The sequence below is a fragment of the Leptonychotes weddellii genome, chromosome 8 (assembly GCF_054177405.1).
Source record: "Leptonychotes weddellii isolate Sample4059 chromosome 8, ASM5417740v2, whole genome shotgun sequence".
Lineage (NCBI taxonomy): Eukaryota > Metazoa > Chordata > Mammalia > Carnivora > Phocidae > Leptonychotes > Leptonychotes weddellii.
Genome location: NC_138376.1, coordinates 101,350,077 through 101,372,559, shown reverse-complemented (window position 1 = coordinate 101,372,559; position 22,483 = coordinate 101,350,077). Strand labels below are relative to the sequence as shown.

At 37.6% G+C, this 22,483-nt stretch overlaps 1 protein-coding gene across 2 annotated transcripts in view; it reads right to left on the bottom strand.

Moving 5' to 3' along the window:
* Window positions 1-453: 453 nt before the first annotated feature.
* Window positions 454-22,483, bottom strand: part of ENPP1 (ectonucleotide pyrophosphatase/phosphodiesterase 1) — a 71,131-nt gene continuing 49,101 nt past the window's right edge. For both annotated transcript variants that reach the window (XM_081829019.1, XM_081829020.1), the window contains exons 14-25: window positions 20,467-20,498; window positions 19,408-19,535; window positions 18,176-18,245; window positions 17,374-17,461; window positions 16,083-16,252; window positions 15,190-15,241; window positions 13,457-13,611; window positions 11,775-11,904; window positions 10,435-10,515; window positions 9,431-9,563; window positions 7,470-7,632; window positions 454-4,553 (exon numbers count right to left, since the gene is read on the bottom strand). In XM_081829019.1, the coding sequence (XP_081685145.1) occupies window positions 4,383-4,553; window positions 7,470-7,632; window positions 9,431-9,563; window positions 10,435-10,515; window positions 11,775-11,904; window positions 13,457-13,611; window positions 15,190-15,241; window positions 16,083-16,252; window positions 17,374-17,461; window positions 18,176-18,245; window positions 19,408-19,535; window positions 20,467-20,498 (1,373 nt within the window). In that variant the 3' untranslated portion in view covers window positions 454-4,382. The remainder of the gene's footprint in view (window positions 4,554-7,469; window positions 7,633-9,430; window positions 9,564-10,434; window positions 10,516-11,774; window positions 11,905-13,456; window positions 13,612-15,189; window positions 15,242-16,082; window positions 16,253-17,373; window positions 17,462-18,175; window positions 18,246-19,407; window positions 19,536-20,466; window positions 20,499-22,483) is intronic.

Below are 22,483 nucleotides of genomic sequence, written 5' to 3'. Positions count from 1 at the left end.
GTTTCTGCCATGCCTATAATTTCTAGTAAATATCTTTATTTTTCCTTTAATTGCTGTTTATGTGTAATGGAAAGGATAAGTATAAATATTTCACATTGAAAAAAAATCTATGGAAGTTACAAATTGGATACTTTCCCTCTGGTTTCAGACCATTCTACATACTGGAAGTATATTTATACATGCCTGTCTTTTGTTTTTACCTAGAAGTATGATTGCAAATAATTAAAATACCAAAAACAAGAATATAGGTCACAGATCAGAAATTGATGTTTACTCTGTGAACCTGAAATGAACTTTGGCTCTTTTTTATCCTTCCAGCAATACAGCCATGGTTAATTGTCTACAACCCTTGCGTGCAGTATCATCCCTGGGAAAACGCCACCACCCCGTTCACTGTCCCCACCCTCCAAACACACACACACACACACACACACACACACGAAAGCAGCCAAGTTTCTGTAATACAATTTTTATTGGTAAATCCACATTTCTTAGCTTAGAGACATATTTTGTAGACTTTTTCCTTTCCCTTATAATATTTAGACTGCCAAAAAAACAAGGAAAATGTCATTGGACTGTAGCCATGTTACAATTTTACCTAATGCTTATGAAAGCACCAACACACCAGATTCCTGGGATAGGCTTTGGCATGAAGTGTAATCACCACATTTAGTTTCAAAGTTCAAATGCCCATTCCTGTTATAGATAAGCAGGTACCCACAGGGCAAGGCAGGATAGTTACTCTAGCTAATGACAGAATGGGGGGTGGTAACAGCCTTTCCTGGAGGACTGGGTGGTGTTAGCTTCAATCTCACCCACCTTCTTTCCTGAAACAGGACTGGGCCAACTGGCCTAACAGTCCTCTACAGATTGGCCTACACTGCTGGAACATTTGCCTTCTTCCTCCAGAAGTTTGCCCTCTTTTCTCTGAAACTTCTACTAAATATTTTTAAGTTCCACCTGATTCTTTGCTCTGCCATGAATGAGCTGACTTAGCTATGAAATTTTATATGGAAGTTACTTACCTCATTTAAGAAGTACTGATCAGAGGCATGGCAATAAAGTTAGGGGAAAATAAAGGTTTTGCTTTGCATATGAAAAACAAAGAACAGCCTTCATTGTAGATAGTAGGATGAAGACATTTTCATATATAGCCATGTGAATTTACCATTCAAATTGGGGGACTGGAGGCCAGTCACATGTTTTAAAATGATGAAACAGTCAAAGGAGAGGTCTCTTTCAAGACAAAAAAAAAAGGAAACACTGTGTAAGAGCAAGTGAAAAAAACAAGCTAAGTAGGAACAGATGTGGATGCTCTTCACTTTAGAGTCAGCATAGCATTAATAGTCTGACTTTTAAGAGCAGGAGATGATTATAACAAAGCAGGAAAAATAAAGTAGTTGTATATCATAAGTTGGTCATAGCAACACTTGTAGAAAATATCAGAAGTAGGAGTAAATGGGAAAATGCCAAAGAGTATCCATCCAAAGGATGTTAGAATGTCCTTTCCTTACCTGTTCACCTGAAGAGCTCCAATTCGCATGAAGTTCTAGCCCAAATGTCACCACCTCTGAGAAGTCACTGCCGAAACTGTCCAACACCACCCAGTGTCTCCTCTGTCCTCCCTGGCACCTTGCCTATGACTCCATTTAAACAATTACCACCCTCTAGGGATCATCTACACTTCTGCTCCATCCTCTCCCTCCCTAAACTCTAAGGATTATTACTTGTCCTTTGTATTACCTGGTGACTGGCAAAGGGGAGAGACATCTACCCATTTAATTAAGATCTGCTAAGATGCTTTACATAGAGGCAATCATGTGTCTGCATGTGTTTTGAAGAATATATAAAAATCAATGAGACACTTCTATAAAGAAGTAGATATCCTTCTGCTAAGTGCAGATAAAAAGCTTAGATATTATATATATATATATATATAAAAGATATCCTTCTGCTAAGTGCAGATAAAAAGCTTAGATATTATATGTATTCGGAAGATTCCGAAAGGTGGAGAGAAGAAGGCAGGCAGGCTAGGGACCTTGGGACCCAAGGAACAAAACTGTGATGAGTTCCCCCGAGTTTTTGCTTTTTAGCTCATATGTCCCAGACTTGGAGCTGAAGACATCACAACCTGTGAAATGCCAACAGAGCAGGTGAAAAGAAGTCCTTAGAAAGACCTGCTCTCTAGCCAAAGGACTGGAAGAGGAGTAGCCTAGCAAGAGAGAAAACAGTAATTGCAACCAGGCCAGCAAAGGCCAAGTGGGGAGCCTGGACTTCCAGCCTTGACAGTCTGTCATGAAGTACCTTAACTCCCCTGACAGGGTGGTATCTGAGAAGGTTGAGCAGGCAACTGGTCATTTCATCCCCACTTGGTCATAATAAAGCCTTCCCAGCTTTCCTGCCCAGTGTCAGTGGACGCCACAGGGGAGCAGTGACAAGGCCCCCCTGCACACCCCAGCCAGGAAGGCATCAATGGAGGCCCAGGGGGGAGCGGAATTCCCACCCTGCACAGCAGCGACAAAGGTCCCATCTCGCCCCAAGTGTCACTGGAGGCTGAGTGGGAAACCTGGACTCATAACCACACCTTGGAAGAACTAGATAGTGCCCCTAAGTCCCCCACTAGGCTGATGTCAGAGAAAGTCAGCTAAAACAGAAGGTTTAAATAAGATCCATGGTCACATAACACCTAAAATATTCAGGTTTCCACTGAATATCATTCATCATGCCAAGAACCAGAAAAATCTTTTTGAATGAAAAAAGACAACAGATGCCAACCCTGAGATTGACACACATGCTGGCATTATTTGAAAAGAATTTTGCAACAGCCATCGTAAAAATGCTTCAGTGAGTATTTATAAATTGCATAGAATAAATGAAAAAATAGAAAATCTCAGCAAAAGAATAAAAATTCTCAGCAAAGAAATATATAAAGAAGAACCAAATGGAAATTTTAGGAAAAAAAACAAACAAACCAGTAACTGAAATAGAAAAATCAATGGGTGGGCTCAACAACAAAATGGATTAGAGAAAGAAAATAATCAGTGAACTTAAAGACAGAACAATAGAAATGACCCAAATTGAACAACAGAGAGAAGACAGACTGGAAAAAAGCAATGTACAAACCCTCAGGGCCCTATGGGCCTAAAAAAAACACAACAAAACTTTCTAAATTATTAAATAATTTTTAGATACAAATCATATTATCTAAAGGATTTTGTGGCCTGTAGTCTGTTGAAGAATGATCATCCTATGAAGGACAAATAAAAATTTTTGGTGGACTAATATAACACCTTAATCAAACCCACGTAGCCTAAAAGCGAAGGAAGCCTTTGAAGGTTCACAGGTTGGGACTAAAAGGTATAGTCTATGCGGTGGAGAGGTCAGGTTCATTTATCATGACCACCAAGAAGATGTAAAGCAATGGTTATGCATTCTTTCCAAATCTATGGAACTTCAAAACGAACAGCTCAGCATAGTTCTGCTGCTGGTGGGGTCATTTTTGTGCATAGAGGAAAACATTCCTATGATCTTGATGAAAAATGCCACCATGCGTGTGTTGACAAGTTCTCTGAAGTTCCACCAAGACATTTTTAATAGTCTAAAATAGCTACTTTGAGAGCTATTTTCAACCTATGTTAATTACCAGTGAACAGGATGGGAATATATTTCTTTTTGTGCAAATACAGAATAAAATTTTATAGCAGGTAGAGAGACTCAATTACTCAATTCACAGATCTTCCCTCAAAGTTTAACTTGTTAAAGACATTAAATCTGAAGAAGCCCAATCACAAAACAAAAACAAAAACAAAACAAAACCCACAGGATTGCACATTTTGTCTTTTGAATGGGTGTCGGCAAAGACAGAAAGAGGGCCTTAGAAATATTTTTTGCTTCCACTAATTTTTTCAGTTAAAACTAAAATGAATGGAACTCCAAGTCAGAAAGAATCCAGAATCACCTTTAAGTCCTTGTGAAAATACTAAGGTAACACAAACTATTCCAATCCTATCCATTAGTGACCTGGTGGCCAGTTCCAGAAAAGTTTATTAGTGAAAATAAAATTCAAATATCTGGTGTCCAGACAAGGTTCACAGCTACTTCTGCCCTTAAGAGAAGTAGAAGAGCAGTTTTAGGAATGGTCTGTCTTTATTCCCCAAATTGGAACAACTCTTACACATTCAAACATGTGCGAGGCTCAATAACAGTATTTTTCTACTGCCGGGCGGAAGCCGTGAGGTTCCCTGAGACAGTTTATCACAGAGGATTCTCAGCTCTAACTCTGGTCGGCAGTTTCCAAACAAGGCGACAGCGTGAATAGAGGACTGTATAAAATAAAAGGTTCTTTCAGAAACATTTATGGTGTGTTTTTGGAATAAAAAATATCAGTCTTCTTGGTTAAAGGTTGGCAACTGTGTTTTCAACTTTAGAATGTCTGAAATTGGCTCTTTCCTTTCTTGATAGAAGCTGAGTCCAGTGATGTGTTCAACATCTGTGATCCGAGCTCTGTGTAACCTCAATAACTCTTCCACCCACGAAGACTCATGCTTCCCATGCTATGAAGATGGGGGAAAAAGAAAAGTCACTGGAGAATAGTCAATTCACTTTCCCTACAAGCACTCCAACTTCCCATTTCAATGAGTTATGACCCTCTGGCTCCCAAATGGCAGATGCTACAAGCTTTGTTAGGCATGATCCCTGCTCTGGAGTAGCTCACCATCTGATATATATGATGCGTCTTTGTTTAATTAGATGTCTCAAATTTGGGAAAGGGGAAGTATAAGTGGAATACATTGGTGCAAGAAACTTCAACAGAGTGAGTTTAAAAAAATGTTGGAAAACACAAGCAATGTGGCATGCTGGAAAGAACATGGGATGAGCAGAAAGAAAGTCAGATTTAAGTCTGGGTCCTATCATTACCACACCGTGTAAACTGAGGCAAATTATTTAACATCTGAATCCTGATTCTCTTACCTGCACCCTCCTTAGAGGGTTGTTTTGAGGATCAGATGTAATGCTGTGTGCAAATGCACTATGAAAACACCCGTTCTTATCAGAATCAGTTATTTACATGGTTGCAATGAAGAGAGGGTTGGGGGATGTGGTAAAACACAATTTCATTTCTAGGGAGGTAGTGAAGTCTCAGCTACCAGGGGATCAGACAAGGAGTAAAAAAGGCACATGCTCCAGCACATGGAAGCAGAGCTGGTAGCTGAGGCAGGTAACAGAGACGGAAATCAACATACACTCATGTGTAAGTATACATTTTTCTGAATATGGCTCCTGGAGAAGGTCAGATGAAGAAGATATCCACTGGTTGGTGGGCTATGATTGTACTTTAAAGACATCCTCCAATAAAGATTTCTGTACCCTTGGGATAATATTAGTTGGAAATGATAAATATAGACTTTCCACATAAAAGGGAAATGGACCAATAATTTCCATTTTCCCATTAGCCTCCAATCATCACTATACCCAAGGCTACTTGCTGCCCCACTCAGTCTCTTTCTCTGCAACAATCTTCACTCTGGCTCTCGGAGGAATAACCCTGCCTCAGTGGACTGCTTGGCCAGTAGATATTTTCCATCTGTCCCAACATACACAGGAATAGATAAAAAGTACAGGCAAGGCATCTGATGTCTCAGGCTAACATCCTGCTAATCTTTAGTTGCTACTTCAGAGATGAAACAGAAGGAATCAGTCAGTATGTGTGATATGTCTTCAAATCCTCTCTCTGGTTCACGTCCAATATTTAGTGTCTTCTAGGTAAACTGCTATTATAGAATTTGATAAAATGTTTGCATTTAAGATATCGGCACAATAGCTTTTGGAATGGTGGAAATGGAAAAGGAACTCAGCGCCTCACTCACGATACCTGACATCATTCTGGTCAGGGAGACGTATGCATAAGTCTCTTTGGGAGGAGGGCCCAGAATTCAGACATGATATCTAGAAAAGCAGAAACCATCTTTAGCCCACATGTGCCACATGCTAAGAACAGTGGCAAAGGAAAACAGGAAAGGTCTGGGTCCCTAATAGTGCTATTGACCCAAGACTGTCTACTTCTGGGCATCCCATCACACCAGGTACCCATTAATTGCTCAAGTCATTGTAAATGGGTTCTTCATTATTTGCTGAACACAACACTAACTGATAACTTTGGTGACTATTCAATCTCTTGGGGAAGAGAAAGCAATGAAGAAGGGAACACTTGGTATGTATCCAACAGTGTCCACAACAGTGACAGGTTGGTAGACACACATGCCCAATAGGCATCCAAATAGGTAAAGTCCTGCTATTCCGTACCTACTTCTGAAGCATAAGGAAAAATAACTTAATGAGAAATATACTCTACGAGGACTGGGAGATTAATTCTCAGTTTATCAGAGAAACAATTAAAGAGTGAAATATCTTCATGAATTTTAATGAATGACACATAGACTCCTAGATCAGGGATGACAGTGGATCTCTGTGTTCTACTCCTGGGCCCACAGCAGAAGCTACTGTCTGTTTTGTTCACTGCTGTGTGCTCTGTACTAAGAGTACCTGGCAACACATATTTATTAAAGGAATGAATGCCTGGATCCAAGAAGGGATAAAGGAATAAATGCAGGGAGGAATGAATGAGTGATCACAGCACTCCCTCCTGCTGAGCTCAGATGGGGGCCTCAACATCCTTTAGACTACAGGACTCCAGCTATCCACCACCCCTTCAATGAGGCTGGTGAGAAAGCTACATCGCTTCGCAAACTTAGGTCTACACTTACATTCTGTAACTTCAACAGACAAAAAAAGAAAAGTGAAAAAAAAAAAGCTAAACAACTAGAAAATCTGGGAAGTACTCTGAAAGAAAAAAAAAAAATTGGCTCACCATAAGGAAAAACTTTAAAATTCCTAAAATTTTAATACAGTCTTGATGTTCAAAGACTAGTTTAGTTTTCGTTTTGTTTTTTTAATTCTGAGCAAATAAGAGAACATAAAACAATTATTTCCAAACACTGAATGACAATAGAATAAGAAAAGATAATTAGGGACAAACATGATTTTTATAATAAAGTGATATATAGAAAATTAATCTGAAATACTACCTAACCATAACTTTAAGACTAATTTATAACAGTGCTAACACTTGGGGAATTATAAATCCAGTTTTGAAACAAGAGTAAATTCATAGTTCAAATACACCTAGAATTTAGTGGCTAAGCCATAAGCAGGCACTAAGTTTTTACATTTTGATTTGTTTTTTTTGTGTTTTAACAGACAAGGGTGGTCTTCTCCAAAGATACATCCATCTCAGAGTATCAAATTTAAAACCATCCTGCAAAGTACACGTAAAGCACATCTTTTCAAAGTATATCCTTTCAAAGTGCATCTTCACATTCTGTTTTCCCCCACAGTAACGTCAGACATGGACACACAAATATATTCTTATTTTCAACGTTTAAGGTAATAAATGAACAGAGGCTACTTACCACACAGCTCTCACTGTTGTCAGTCCTGTGAGGCAAAATGAAAGCTAAGCTGTCTAAATCATCACACTGGGAGGGAGTCTGGAATGTGTTTTTACAACTTGTCAGCACAATGAAGAAGTGAGTTGGGATCAGAATTTCTTGATTACGGATGAGTCTGCTGTTTCTGGAAAATACGGCAATCTTCACTTTAAGAAAGAAATAACTCTCTTCTTTTTAATGAAGGTTTCAGTAAAGTATATTTTTAATACAATGCATCTAAAAATGAAATTTTATGATTAGTAATCATAATACCTCAACGTTCTGCCAAACTGAGAGAACGAATTAGAAGACAGATAAACACAAGCCAAATAATTTTTATTTTCTATAAAAATTTATTGAACTTCAGATTTTTTTTTTTTTTTAGTTCTACCTTAAGACACTGGAAGGAATTGAGACACTAAAGAAAAAAATATATCATTCTCAAATACCTACAACCAAGCTTCTAAAGCATTATTGACAGTCTTCTCAACTCTAGGCTGCTGTGCGCAGACAGTAAACAGAGAGGAAACTGGTGTGGGATTTTTTCTATTCCAGCCCCTCCGGAGAAGTCCTGCTTCTGTGAACTCGCCTTTGTTTTAAAAGGATTTCCTTTCTCATCCCAGTAACTTCTTTGAAATTGCAGCATATTCTCCGACATGTCCCAAGTAATATTTTACCTCGTCTTAATTCTATTTCCTTCGATCTCAAAGCTAGTTTATTTATTTGCTTTTCAGCATCTTTCCAAATTTAAGGCAGTGGGAGCACTGTCCCCAATTATAATCTTATGTGGAACCATAATATGTAAAACTGATTAAAACAGAGAGCTCTGGTGGGATGTGAAAGGTATGAAGTTCTCTTCTTTACCCATTCTACCGCTGTGACCTCTGAGGCAGTTAGGTTGGGACCCTTATGCCTCAAGGGATATAGTAAAAACAACAACAAAAACCCCAAAACCCTGTCATTGGACAGACTACTGTTTGTAAATTACACAGTACAAACTAATGTCTCACAGATATACGTGTGTGAACAGTAATCCCTGAGCCGCCTGAGAAAGCAGTTCTTGGGAAAGAGCTGAACATCAGCAGACAATTCATTCTCTTTTTCCTGTAGCCTTAATAGCAATATTGCTTCAAAAAATCATGCTGTTATTAAGAAAGATCAAATGGCTTCTAAAATGTTCTGTCACTCTACTTTATAAAACTAGTACCCACTCATGGTTTCTTTCAAGATGTCATTCAATCTCCCTCTAAGCAAGGCTGGGTAAAAGCTGTGACATTCGCCCAAGGCCTACGCTTGGACACTACAGCTTTATAACCCTGCTGATTCTTCCACTCAGGATGCCTCTAGCCACACCACATGGTTCTTTATCTTCCAACCAGCAGTAGTTAATGAAGACAGTATCTTAACAATTAGCTACACACAGATTTTAAACGTGGATGTTACCTTCTTAACATATGGTAGAGTTCAGTGTTTAATCTGAGCTCAAGAATTACTCATCTAAGCTGAGTCGAGGAGAAACACTCCTTTCCTCTAAAAAAACATTCCACTGAACACTGAGCAAAACATCAAAATTAATCAGATATTTCAAGGGGCTTCCAGTGTCATCAGAAATGTCATGTCTGTTGGGCGCCTGGATGGCTCAGTCGTTAAGCATCTGCCTTCAGCTCAGGTCATGATCCCAGGGTCCTGGGATCGAGTCCCACATTGGGCTCCCTGCTCAGTGGGGAGCCTGCTCCTCCCTCTCCCACTCCCCCTGCTTGTGTTCCCTTTCTCGCTGTCTCTCTCTCTCTGTTGAGAAATAAATAAAATCTTAAAAAAAAAAAAAAAAGAAATGTCATGTCCATCAATATGAACAGTATCAGACAGAAAAGGCTCCGCAGACTCAACTGGATGGTAATCCCAAGTGACAGCTGTTTTTAAGAGTAAATGAAGTATGTTCTTACCCCTTCAGGGTGTCCGAGGAATCATAACATCCATCGTAATCAGAGTCAAACACGGGACCGCTGACAACATTGACGCCATTTCTTTCTTCCGCATACCTCTGCAGAAGGGTGCTGTGAAGGTAGCGCCATAAAACTAAAACAAGAAGGACGTCAGTGTGGTTTCAAAACAAGGAGGTACCATGCTGTCAGAAATAACTCAACAACCTGATTCAAAATTAGCATTTGTAATAATTACGGACAAAGTCAAATTTGGCTTCGGTCTTAGTGTGAGGCCAAAAATCCATTGTTCAGCTTTGGCAGAAGAGACAAACATTGAATTCAACACTATTTGGGGCATCTCTGACCATGTGCATCAGCATGAATTTGGATAACAGATCATCATTAGGCATAAAAAACCACGAACATAAACAAACAAGGCAGGTTATTCAGATTTACCGTTAATATCTGAATATTCCCTTTGAAATATTCACAATGATTCTACACGTAGATTAGAGTAAAAATCTCCTAGTATACTCTATATTTTGAAATTCTATATGTCACTCAAAGAATAATTTAAATTTATTTTTGTAAGAGTACCAAATACTGTGATAATTAATAAGGATACAAAAATCTATTCATTTCAAGATCAAAAACAATTATCAACAACTTCCAAAACTTAAATGGGAAACAAACTGGAAGTTAATGTGTTAGTAGACTATATTAGCCAGATAACTTAGGAAGAATATTACATACTTTTTCCATCAAAAAATGTTTATAAACATGTAAATACAAAGTAGAATAATAGGTATTGGAATATGTCATAATTCTAATAGTTGTAGAATTTCTATGTACTGGTATTGTCAAAGTTAAGAATGTATAAAAATGTGTACCTCTGAGAACATACACCTATAAAAACATGTTTGATAGTCATTTAATTTAGAGGATCAGCCTTATTAATGTAAATTATACCTATAATATACAGAAAATTCATTGAAAGTGTGAGATAAAGGGTTAAAATTTTTTACCTTGAAAACTCTGGTACATTGGCACTATATTAGTATTCAGCAATGCTTCAGAATATAGTTGATTTGAACCTTTATTTAGTTCTACAAAGAAAATTTAAAAAAGACAACTATCTCATTCTTCATGAATAACATTAGAAATTACACTTTCTCATGGGAGGGCATTTTAAAAAATTAGCTGCGTATCACCTTAAACCCATAAAACATTCCTAGGTATGGGGTCAAGGGAAAGTGCAATGTGTTTGGTCAAGTCCCTTAAAAAAAGCAAAATATTTAGATCTCTTCTTCTTCAAGATGAATTTATCAAAGAAACAAAAGCTTAATAACAGCCCCAAATTAAACATATTCAAATTTTACCTTATTTGCCCATTTCAACCAAAACTGTATTGTGTTGACAACCCTCTTTCCTTAAACTCTTCCACAGTGAGAAGAAAAAAGAGAATATCTGGCTTCAGAACACCTACTACCCAGAAAAAACATCGCAGGATGTCTGCCTCGAAATGCTGTACAAGGCTCCTTTGTATGGATTTTCGGCTTGGGCCTGGTCTATTTTTATAAAGCAATAGCCAAGCTCTGACTTCAGACACTTACTCCGGGGACTGGACTGGATATTGAGAATATTTGAGCACCTGGAGCCTTCTGGTTTCTGCCTTCTAAGGCCAGCCTCAGAATGTCTTCTCATTAACACACAAATTTGCCACATTAGAAATTGAACACTTAACCTCAAAAAGAAAAGAAAGCTATTCCCTAGCGGCTCCATTTCTGTGAAAGAGCAAGCACATTTAGGCTCTGCCTACCCCTAGTTCTTTGACAAATTACATCTTTCCTTTTTTAAAAATTTTTATTTATTTATTTGAGAGAGAGAGAGCATGAGTGATGAGCAGGGGTAGGTGGGTGGGAAGGGCAGAGGGAGAGGGAGAAGCAGGCTCCCTGGTCCCTGGGACCCTGGGATCATGACCTGAACCAAAGGCAGATGCTTAATGGCCTAAGCCACCCAGGTGCCCCTACATTTTTCCTTTTAATAAACAAAATATCTCCTTCTAAGAACCCTGATATATCCTTCTGACCCAAGCTTTCTCAAATTCTGTGTAAAAGAAATGTAGAAAAGTAAAGAATGTCCTATCTACAGCGTCTGCACTAAAAAGACTACCCTCCAAACAAAAGCAAAAGTTTTCTAAAATTCAAACTTTAGACACTTTAAAAAGTTTCCCTAAGAGTTTTACTTCCCATTCACCATTTTCACCAATTGAAAAACAAGATGATGTACCAGGCCTCATAAGGAAAAGAAAAGGAAGAGAGAAAGAGGCCAAGAGAAAGGGAAGGTCAGGGAGGTAGAAACTTACGTGGTGGGTAGAGGAACCCATAACTCAGCTCAGCGTTATTTTTATAAAATGAACACTTATGGACAGGACTAAGAGAAATTCGAAGATCCTGGTAAAGACAGTTGGAAATGTCTTCTGCAGAGAAACTGTCCTGGAAAACAAAATGAAAAGAGCCATCAGGTGTCAGGCATACAAAAGGAAAGAAGACTGCTTTATGAGCAGCTGAAGATGAATCACACCATACGATCATAGAGCTCTAGCTGTCCTTCACCATTTTCCCATTTTTCTAGCAGTATATTGATCTTTTTTCTAACTGAAATGCAAAAACTCTTTACGCTATTAAGGATACTAGTCATTTATCATGTATGTGCAAATATTTTCCTATTATGCTGGGCTAAGTTTGTGTATCATGTTTTTGTTTAGTCAACTGCAAACTTTTATGTAGCCAAATGCTGATTTGGGGGGACCCGAGTCTATCTTCCATACACAACTGCACAGACTAAGGCTGAGGGTGGGGAGCCACTGAATAGCAGTGCAGCATGGAAACCTCAGGAGCACTGATGACTGAATTTATGCAGCACTGATTACAGAAGAAAACCGAACATTTGAACAGAATTAAAGAACACTGTAATTAAGGCATGAAACAACAGTAAATCTGATGGGGACCTATAAAACACTGTGCAGACTCCTATATATCACAAAGTCAAGTAAAAAATGTGTTTACACTGTTGGAAGATAGTCTTCAAAATTAGAACAATCAAATTTATGGTAGAAACTTTATGGAATTATGTGACTATGTGTGGTACATAATATATATATTTGTAATAGAGAAATTACATATATACCCGCACATATCCCTATCTTCTTATTTCGCTTTCTCAGTGAGTATTAACAATAGTTTTATTTTTTAAATCCAGCTGCTACACTCAATTAAGCTCTCTCAAATCCCCTTTTCACCCCTTAAGGGCATCCTGTAGCTTGCCAGGCATTCAGTTCCTGAAAATCTGGTTGGTCTAGTTTAAAAACTTCAATTTGATTAAAATCTAAATCTCCTCCCCTTCCCCATTCTCTCTTTCAAGGCCTCGCTTCTGTTACTCTTTCTACCAGGGCAGCCGGGGGCAGAGGTGAGGGGGAATGGTGGTCTTATTCTGCCTGCCCCCCCCCCAACTCTTCTCAAGGCCTTCCTGTGTTTTGGGAGGTGGACAGATCCCCGGATTCTCTCTGGTCTGGTTTGGGGGTCTTCCTGTAAGTGGTATATGCAGGGAGGTTACTGAGCTTTCATGGCCTTCCCCATCAGTGAGGACCCCCTCAGGTGAACGCCGCTGAGGAAAATCCTTGTGCTCACACATCTATGTATTTAGAGAAGAATCACTGCACCTGACTGCAAAATTGATTCCATAAAATTATAAATCAGAATCTTAAAATATTAATACAAACAAAAAGCAAGGGAGAAACTTTGAGTGCCTGCACATCCCTCATTTCACACAAGAAGAAATCCGCTCTGAGTCTCAAAGTCACATGGCTAGTTCGTGGCAGAGCCAGAACCAGAACCTAATCTTCTGACTCAGAGTTCAGTGATCTTCTAATTCAGGAACTGATGCTAGAGCCAAGATTAATTGACCCAAACTAACTCTGCTTTCGATGTTTTGCTTAATGATAATCTGAAATAATTACACATAGCTAAAGAGGCAACCAATACTTGCATTTCTGTGGACGGTGTAAGAGGTCCAAAGGGGCATCAGGAAGTCATGGCTATAACCACTCACAAACTGGTGCTGGTAGAGAAGACAGACCGAGGTGTTCGTCTGGAGAACTCTGGGTCTTCCATAAGGTAAAGTGCTGCGCTTAATAACCTTCTCTTGGGTTGTAGGGGAAAAATGAAACCACCATTCAAACATACTTACTGTGAATTCTATGACAATATATAATGATATATTCATCCAATTCTTTCTCTACTTAACCCTATTGAAAAGTTATTTTTAACTGTAAAAAAAAAAGCTAATTACAAAGAGCAGAACCATAAGCAATTAACAAAAGAGGTTCACTATAGTTTTTGCCTATGAAGATTCTGAAAGATCAATGTAATAGCAAGATATCACAAGAGGACACTATGTGAGATTGCTAGAAATTTCAGCATTAGGACTTAAAGAATATTGCTAAAATTCTTTAAACATTATTTTAATGATTTTTCTTCAGGGAAAACTCCAGACAGAGGTTTCTGGATGATATGGATGCTTGGAAAGCAAAAATTCACAACTAAACTTATGAGACTGAGCTGAATGAAAAAGTAATAGTATAGACCATTAATTGTACTTCTTCCAAGTGTCAAGTGCTTTGTAGAGTCCTTTGTATACATCATCTAATTTAATTCTTACATAGCCCTATGAATTAAGGTCATACGCCCATTGTACAAAAGAGAAAACAGTAGTTTACAGAGAGTGAATACTTTTTCCATGGACATATAGTTCCTACACTCATATTCAAACACAGATCAATTCCAGAAGTGTCATCCTTCACCACAACACTCTGTCATCACAGGGTCATCAAAGATTTCTCTAAACATTTAGAGATTTTATTTTGATTTTATTTTATTTTTGAGAGAGAGGGAGAGAGTGAGAGTGCATGTGAACAGTGGGAGGAGCAGAGGGAGAAGGAGAAAGAGAATCCCAAGCAGATCCACACCCAGTGTGGAGCTCGATGTGGGGCTCGATCTCAGGACCCTGAGATCATGACCTGAGCTGAAATCAAAGAGTTGGATGCTTAACTGACTGAGCCACCCCAGGTGCCCCACATTTACAGAGATTTTATATAGACAAATTCAACTTGGGAATTATGCAGAATTCACCTTTTTATTCCAGAAGGAAAAAACTGAGCCAAGTAACTTAAGGATCAGAGACTATATCAAAGTGTTTCAGAGAATATATCGAAGTATATGAGAGACCGTATCAAAGGGATGCTAAACATCCCAGTCACAACTGACAAATGTTAGCAGTTGTCTGAATATTAAGCCTACTTAATCTTCACTCAAAAGTTACGAAGAAATAACTTTAGATAAATAAGCTAATTTATATTCTCTTATAATGAACTAAGAAGCAGGTGAGACAAATTTAACAGGTGTTTATAATGGACATCTGAAGATCTCTTATAAACCTTTAAAAATCTTCAAAATCTCAAACCACCTCCACTATGTTCATAAAAAGTAATTCAGCTTCCACTAAATATACAATGTGCTGTAAATATCCCTTCTTTCCTTATGTCGAATAGTCTAGACCGTCAAGCAAAGACATCTCCACGTTTCCTCAGGTGACGGTCCTCCACCACTACTTTTAGGTTATTGGTTGTTCTCAACTAATGCCCCAAACCAATGTTCTGTGGTTCACACAGTTGAGAAAAAGCCTGCTTCCACATTCCAAGCTCAAGGGTAAACATGCCTTACCTTCTGCCACAGTCAAATTCAACTGTATCTCAAAATCCACAACTGGCAAGACCTAAAAAGATAGTAATACGATTTTAAGCAATGAGAGACATGAGGTTTGGTTTTGTTTTATTTTTGTCTTGAGACATGTTTTAATCTCGTAACAAACAACTTCTACAGCCTAATTATTCCATCATGGAACAAAGATAAAGCCATCTTGTACAAGTCAAACTTATTTTTTTGACAAAGAGGATAAAAGTTCGGATGACATCTGCAAAAAGACAAAACTATTACCCAAGCACAACACTATGAATGAAAAGAATCGCTGCATTATAATTTTTATCACTACTCTTATAGTCTTTCTATCAGCCTAAAACAAAATGGAAAGCATAAAATCAACTGCTCCCCAGATCTTTAAGGACACTATCAGTTTTGTTCACTTGTCACATATTTTCATCTTCTTACAACTATATGTTAAGATGGGAGTAAAAAAGAAACAGTGCCATATTCCATTTTATACCCCCCAAAAATGTGATTTTCCCTCTAAATTTAAAATTAATTGAGAGATATTTTAGAGAAAGAATACTGTGTTTGGTTGATAATCAAGACCTCACTGCTAGGATAACAGCACAGATTCCATGATTCAGGATCCTCCAGGACTCAGCTGGACTTCTCCCAACCTGCACCCAAGTCAAGTCACAGCACCAAGGGATAAAGACAGAGGTGAAAATGCAAAAACTAGGAAGAGGAAAAATAAACAATAAAAGGGTGGCATGTGTTCCATCAGAATTAAACATAAATAGATATTTATGCCCACTCACAGATTTTAATTTGATCATGAAGTGTTTCTATAGCATGAGCTACACAGAGGGTGCTGTAAGATCCAACTGGGCTACACTTTGGTCAGTACTTACTGAGGGATGGCACGAGCAGTCAAGGTTACGTCTGGGGGTTCTTGTGAAGAGGCACTGTACCACGGGGTGGACTTCTTTGGGATTCTTTGGGGTGTAAACAGGGTTCTTTAGAAGGTGGTTAAGACTTCCATGAGTTCCGTTATTAGGAGCAGGTGTCAAATTCAGTAAATCTGCATAATTCCGAGAATGGTAAATGGTTACTTAGAGGTTTCAAAAGCAGATAAACAGCAGACTTATCCTATGACTTTTATTTTTTTTTAAACCTTATCTATATAAGAGTTCTTTACTCTCTACCTAAAGTGAAACTATGAAACGCTCTTGAATTTTAGAGCATTTATAACTATGATATCCTTAATGGAATTACTGATATGTATGCTATACTTCTCTATGGAAACTTCTGAATTTTAATGTGTATGACTATAGTAACCTCCACAGCATGCTCATTATATGCCAATCATTGTGCTAATGTATTTTTCTTACTTAATCCTTAAAACAATTTAATAAGCTATTGCCAATATTTGGTAGATGATTACTCATAGTGCTTTGCTCAAGGCCTCAAAGCTAGTAACGGAGTAAGACCCAGGATTCAAAACCAGCTTTGTCTGAGTCTGACTCATGCTCTTGGTAATAACAACAGCAAACGCTTCTATAGTAAAGCACTCAGGATATGCCAGGCACTGTTTTCAGTGCTTTAGGACATATGAATTCATTTAAGTATATAGGCTCCCACTAAAAGAATTACACTGACGACATATTTAAGGTTTGCAAACACCCAGGATCATTGTCAGAAAAAGGAAGTAATATTTAAAACACAGTATCCAACCATAAAAGTACTAATTAAGACAGTACAGAGTAAATGAGGAATACATCTAATGGGTCCTCCTCAGTTTCTACACCTTGACATTGTCATCCATTCAACTCATTGCTACCAGAGGTTCCGCCTGTCTTGTGCACCCTTCACAGACTCCAAACTCTTTCTTAGGCTTCCACCCCAGACCTGTTTCAATTGTCATATAATTAAGCCCAAGGCCTGGCAAGCTGCTATGCACTGGCAAAGTACAGATCTCCCTCGTCTGCGTGCTCCACTTTACCTGTGTGCAGCCGAGTGGAAGAAACTAAGTCCTCAAATGGCACGATCCCCATACTTTTTTCAGTGACTCTGGGTCAGGAAGAAGAAGGTCTGTCTCCCCTCACCATCATCTCTACAAAGGTGCCCACCATGTGACCTACTTTCGATAATCCCATTCCAGCTCTGTTTTCAGAAGAAATGAAAGAAGCCTGTTCCACTTACCACACATTAAATTATAGACTTCGATATTTTCAAAGGAGTCAACCTCAAGGCTGTGCTTGAATCCAGGTCCGTAGCCAATAAAGAGGGCCTAGATGGGCCAGAAAAATAAGAGCGTGTCAATTCATTTCAGCTATGTACGTAGCTGGTGACAAAATTATTTTACATTATCCATGCTGTACATATATAAACTGGTTAAGATGATGGGAAAAATACTGTGTCCATGGACTTGGTGGGCTACTGTTTTAACCTGTGTTGCACATTTAATCTAAAGACATGTGGGATATTTCTCTCAGCTTTACTGCAATTCCTGACTTGACAGAACAGAATGGGTGATGAAATCATTGCTCATCTGTGAAATGGGATATAAATGTCACCCTGCCCACCTCACACAGTGCTGTAGGCATCAAATTAAATCACTGTTGTGAGTATATTCTGAAATTTTAAATTGCTAAGTGAATGTAAGGCATCATCTTCATTTAAAACAAAAGTATGATATCTTTTCCCCTATTAAATCACTAGTTTTCATTTACCATGGGGCAATATTCTTAATGCAGCACAAATATATGCAAAGTAACTACTAGAAATTTAGTATGAGGTAAGTCACATGTTCATGAAACATGCACATAAAATTTTAACAAAATTCTATTAATGTAATGCCCAAAGTAATATAGCTATACAAAATTATAAGCTTCATTAATTCTCATTCAAGACATACAATCACCCTCCACGTTTCAAAGTCTATAACTCTATACAGTTTTCTTCAGATATAAACTATTTTTCTAAGTATAACAAGTTTACTTACTTGCATATTTGAAAACAAATTGTCAGAACCATGGAATCCACTTCCACAATGTTTCCTTTCTGAAGGATTCCTAATTTTGACATAATATGAATTAATGATGTAAAGTCTATTCATACCGCCAAATTTATAATCGTGACATTATTTCTGTCCATAAAGAATAAGTAACTATTTTGTTAAACAAACCAAAAAAAGGTAAACAAAACCACCAGGCTTGGAAAGCATTAAGGGCCACCTTTATCTTTTATTCTGTAGATAAATCAACTCTATAAGCAGTGTGGCTGGAGGGGAAAAGCCACTAGCATTGACACATAACTAGTTTTGAACCCTGACTATGCTATTTACTAGCTGTGACTTTGGCAAGTTAGTTATCTTCTCCTGGTTTCAATTTCCTCATGTTGGGTTGTTTGTACAAATTAAATGGCTTAGTCTAAAGAAATCTTTGGAATACAGTAGATGTTCGTGAAATATTAGTATATTATTCATATGAGGGTAAGGACCATCCCTTCCTTCATGTTTTTCTTCCAAACACTAAAAGCACAGCTCTCTAGTGAAAGGAGAGACAGTGAAATGTTCACTCAATCCTTGTTCACTGCTTAGGTTTTGCTTTATCATCCTTGGCTTCCTGGCAACCATCAAAAGAGTTAATTATCATGTTTTGAGATATTAACAATATTAACCATCCGAATAATTTTCTAACACTCCAAAAAACTGAGGTGAAAAAAACTACTCTAAGAAGAAAGTAATTGCTTGTTATTATAAAGAGCTTTTACCAGTTACTTGCTGGATTTAAAGGTATTATTAATATAGCCGTAATGTGCAGAAGAGATACAATGGCTAAGTGATAAGACTAATGTAGAACATAAGAAATAATCAATACGGATGTGAGCAGAGCAGCGGTTCCTAGCTGGGGGTGGATGGTCCTCCCCAGGGAATTTCTGGCAATATCTGGAGACATTTTTGGTTGGCACAACTGTGGAAAGTATGCTTTTTCATCTAATGGGTAGAAGCTGGGGATGCTTTCAAACATCGTGCAATGCACAGGACAGCTCCCCACAACAAAGAATTATCTGACCCAAAAGGTCAACAAGCCAAGGTTGAGAAACCCCGGGATAGACTGAAGAGAATCATATTTGTATAGTTTTCATATAACAACATTGTTGGAAAGGACCCAGTGGTTACCTTGAATCACTAACATATCAGGCTAAGTTTACCTGGAAACCATCAGAACTTACAATGCAAGTTGCCACTGAGGGTCCAAATAGAATGTCAAGGGCTCAATCCTGTCACTTTTGGCAAAGTGCAAACGCTTGGGTAAGAAATGTTTCAGGTAAGGTTTGAAGTGCTGGTTTGGTTCCCGGCACTGAAATTATAGAAGGTAAAGAAATACTCTTATTTCCATTATTTTCTTAGGTGTAAACTTCTCTTGAAATTGCTTAATTCTGTATGAATTTTTCTGATAAAAAGTTTTACCAGCCTGCTCAATAAGTCACAGATGCAAAAATAACTAAGTTCTTACTACTTATATAATGCCCAGTTGACCATTTCCCACAATTCAATACTCATATTTTTAACAGGAAATCAGAATTGCTGCATAAAAACCCCCAAATTCTTAGACCATGTAACTCGATTTTATGAGTTACTACTGATATTCTTTTCAAACACTTATAACTACAATATCAAGAATTTTCTTTAATACTTAAAACATATCAAGTAAAAAAATGTACTATAGATAACTCACCACCAAGACAAAAACTTATTTTTTAAAAGGGCATAAAAAAGACTGGTAGGAAATATATAATAATGCTAACAGTACCTATGGTGATATAGCTATAAATTTTTTTCCTTCTGTTTTTTTTCCAATTATTTCTTTACTGTCATAAAAATTAAACAATGACAATAAATGAATCCTTAAAAACTTTTTCTAAAAGATTTATTTATTTATTTATTTGAGAGAGAGGGATGAGTGGGGCAGGGGGAAAGGAAGGAGCAGACTCCCAGGTGAGCAGGGAGACTGACAAAGGCTCAATCTCGGGACCCCAAGATCATGACCTGAGCTGAAGGCAGACGTTTAACCCACTGAACCATCCAGGTAGCCCCTTAAAAACTTTCAATGCTAGTTTACTGGGACATGTCCTTAAAGATCTTTAAAAACAATAGGGCATTTAAATGCTGGCCCACATACTCAAAAATTCTAATGCTAAAATCCCAAGAACAGATACTGAATCTCTTTTCTAAATATATATTAAACAAAACTAACAATAACTAGATAATGAAAACATAAAGAGACTCACAGAAAGATTTCTGGCAAGGTCTTCATAATCAACTGAGGGGGGACAAAGATAAGAATTAATTGTTGATGGTATGCTACAATTAAAAATAAAACAAAAATGCTGAATGTCAGAATCAAACTCTATATTTAAATATCAAAAGAGGTTTCAAAAAGCCTATTTAAATCATTATGTATTAGTCATTGGCAGGAATGAGAGAGACCGTTAGGAACCACCCCATGCCTGTGAAATTGTGTCATATTGTTAAATGAAAAGGCAAGTTACAGAATATCTATCCATCCATCTGTGCATCCATATGCGTCCATCCATCTGACCATCCTATCTGTCCATGCATCTAGATCTAGTACGATTTCATGGTATAAAATTAAAAAACAAACATGTCTTATATACGCATACCAGATATCTGGGAACACATTGTCCAAGCCTAGCAATGCTTATCTCTAGAGAGAGGAAATGAGTTGTGAATTAGGGAGGTTTAGGGAAACTGTTACTTTTTACTTTACATATTTTGATATTTGATAATTCCAGAACTTCCAAGTAAGAAGGACATGGGGCATCTTAGAAGAGAGTGCAAGCAGACTAGTTTTGAAACTGAATTTGTATAGCAAGACCACAGATGTAGTGTATTCTATGCTACAAATCAATAAATGTCCAGCTTTCCAAAGATTCTTCTAGCTATACTTCACATAAGTTTGAGGAAATTATTCAGATAAAAGAACATGTATTATATATATATCTTATGTATGTATATTGATAAATTAATTTGGAAAACAGAGACCTAATGAGATAAGGGTGTGGTCAAAGCTTATCTCACTGCCCCGACCTGTACAGTTTTTATAACAGGCTTTGTAACAATTGTATACTACTTTCATAAATTAAAAAAAAAAAATACTAATTAAAACTTGCCAAGCATATACAGAGTCTTTGCTGAGTGTCACTATGTTAACATACTGTTTAATATTTGCATAAACATTTTCCTGCAGTGAAATCTGTGTCTCCTCATGAATATTCAAAAGTATCTATGGAAACGTACAGCACAGCAGTGCCCAAACCTAACCAATTCCGATAAAAGTCGGACAAGCTTTTTTCTCTATTTCAAAGTTAACTATAACAAAAAGATAAACAAGACTTGCTGTAGGTATCTGACAGTTACCAAAGATGGCAATCAAAAAGGAGGCCATAACGGAGGTGCAAACAATTAGGAAATGGACTTCATTTGCAAAAGAATTAATATTTTATTTATTTTTTTTTAAAGATTTTATTTATTTATTTGACAGAGAGAGAGAGTTAGCGAGAACAGGAACACAAGCGGGGGAGTGGGAGAGGGAGAAGCAGGCTTCCCACTGAGCAGGGAGCCTGATGCAGGGCTGGATCCCAGGACCCTGGGATCATGACTTGAGCCGAAGGCAGACGCTTAATGACTGAGCCACCCAGGCGCCCCAAAAGAATTAATATTTTAAAAAATTTCTTGGCAGTTGGGGTTCCACATGTAGTCAAGACAGAATGTGAAATTTCTTCTTCTCTGTTTACAAAACACACTCTTACTGTGTTTTGGAATGGTCAAGGAAAGTCATTTCTGAGGACAGAAACCAGTTGTTTATAGAATTTTAAGAACTACAGAATTGCCAACATTCCTCCTCATAATAGAATATTATCCTATAACAGCTCTAAGCTATTTTAATGGAATGTCATTAATTAAACTTGAATACATATAGCTGAACTTTTCGGGGTTTTTTTTTAGTACAAGTAATCTCGAATCTAACACAAGTAAAACACACACTACAACATAAAATTGTACTAAGCTCATCAAATAATATGCTTAGCAATCAATAACAGAGATAAGTGGTTAGACCTGTGTCCTCACACCCAGTGCCTTTTATAAAATCCCTTTGGGTGCAGAAGATCTGCATTGGAAAATTAAGCATGAAAAGGAAATTAACTCTAATTGATGCACTTTAGTGTAGAGATAGAATAAGTTAGAGGAATGTATTCTGGATGTAATCATATTCAAAATTAGCAT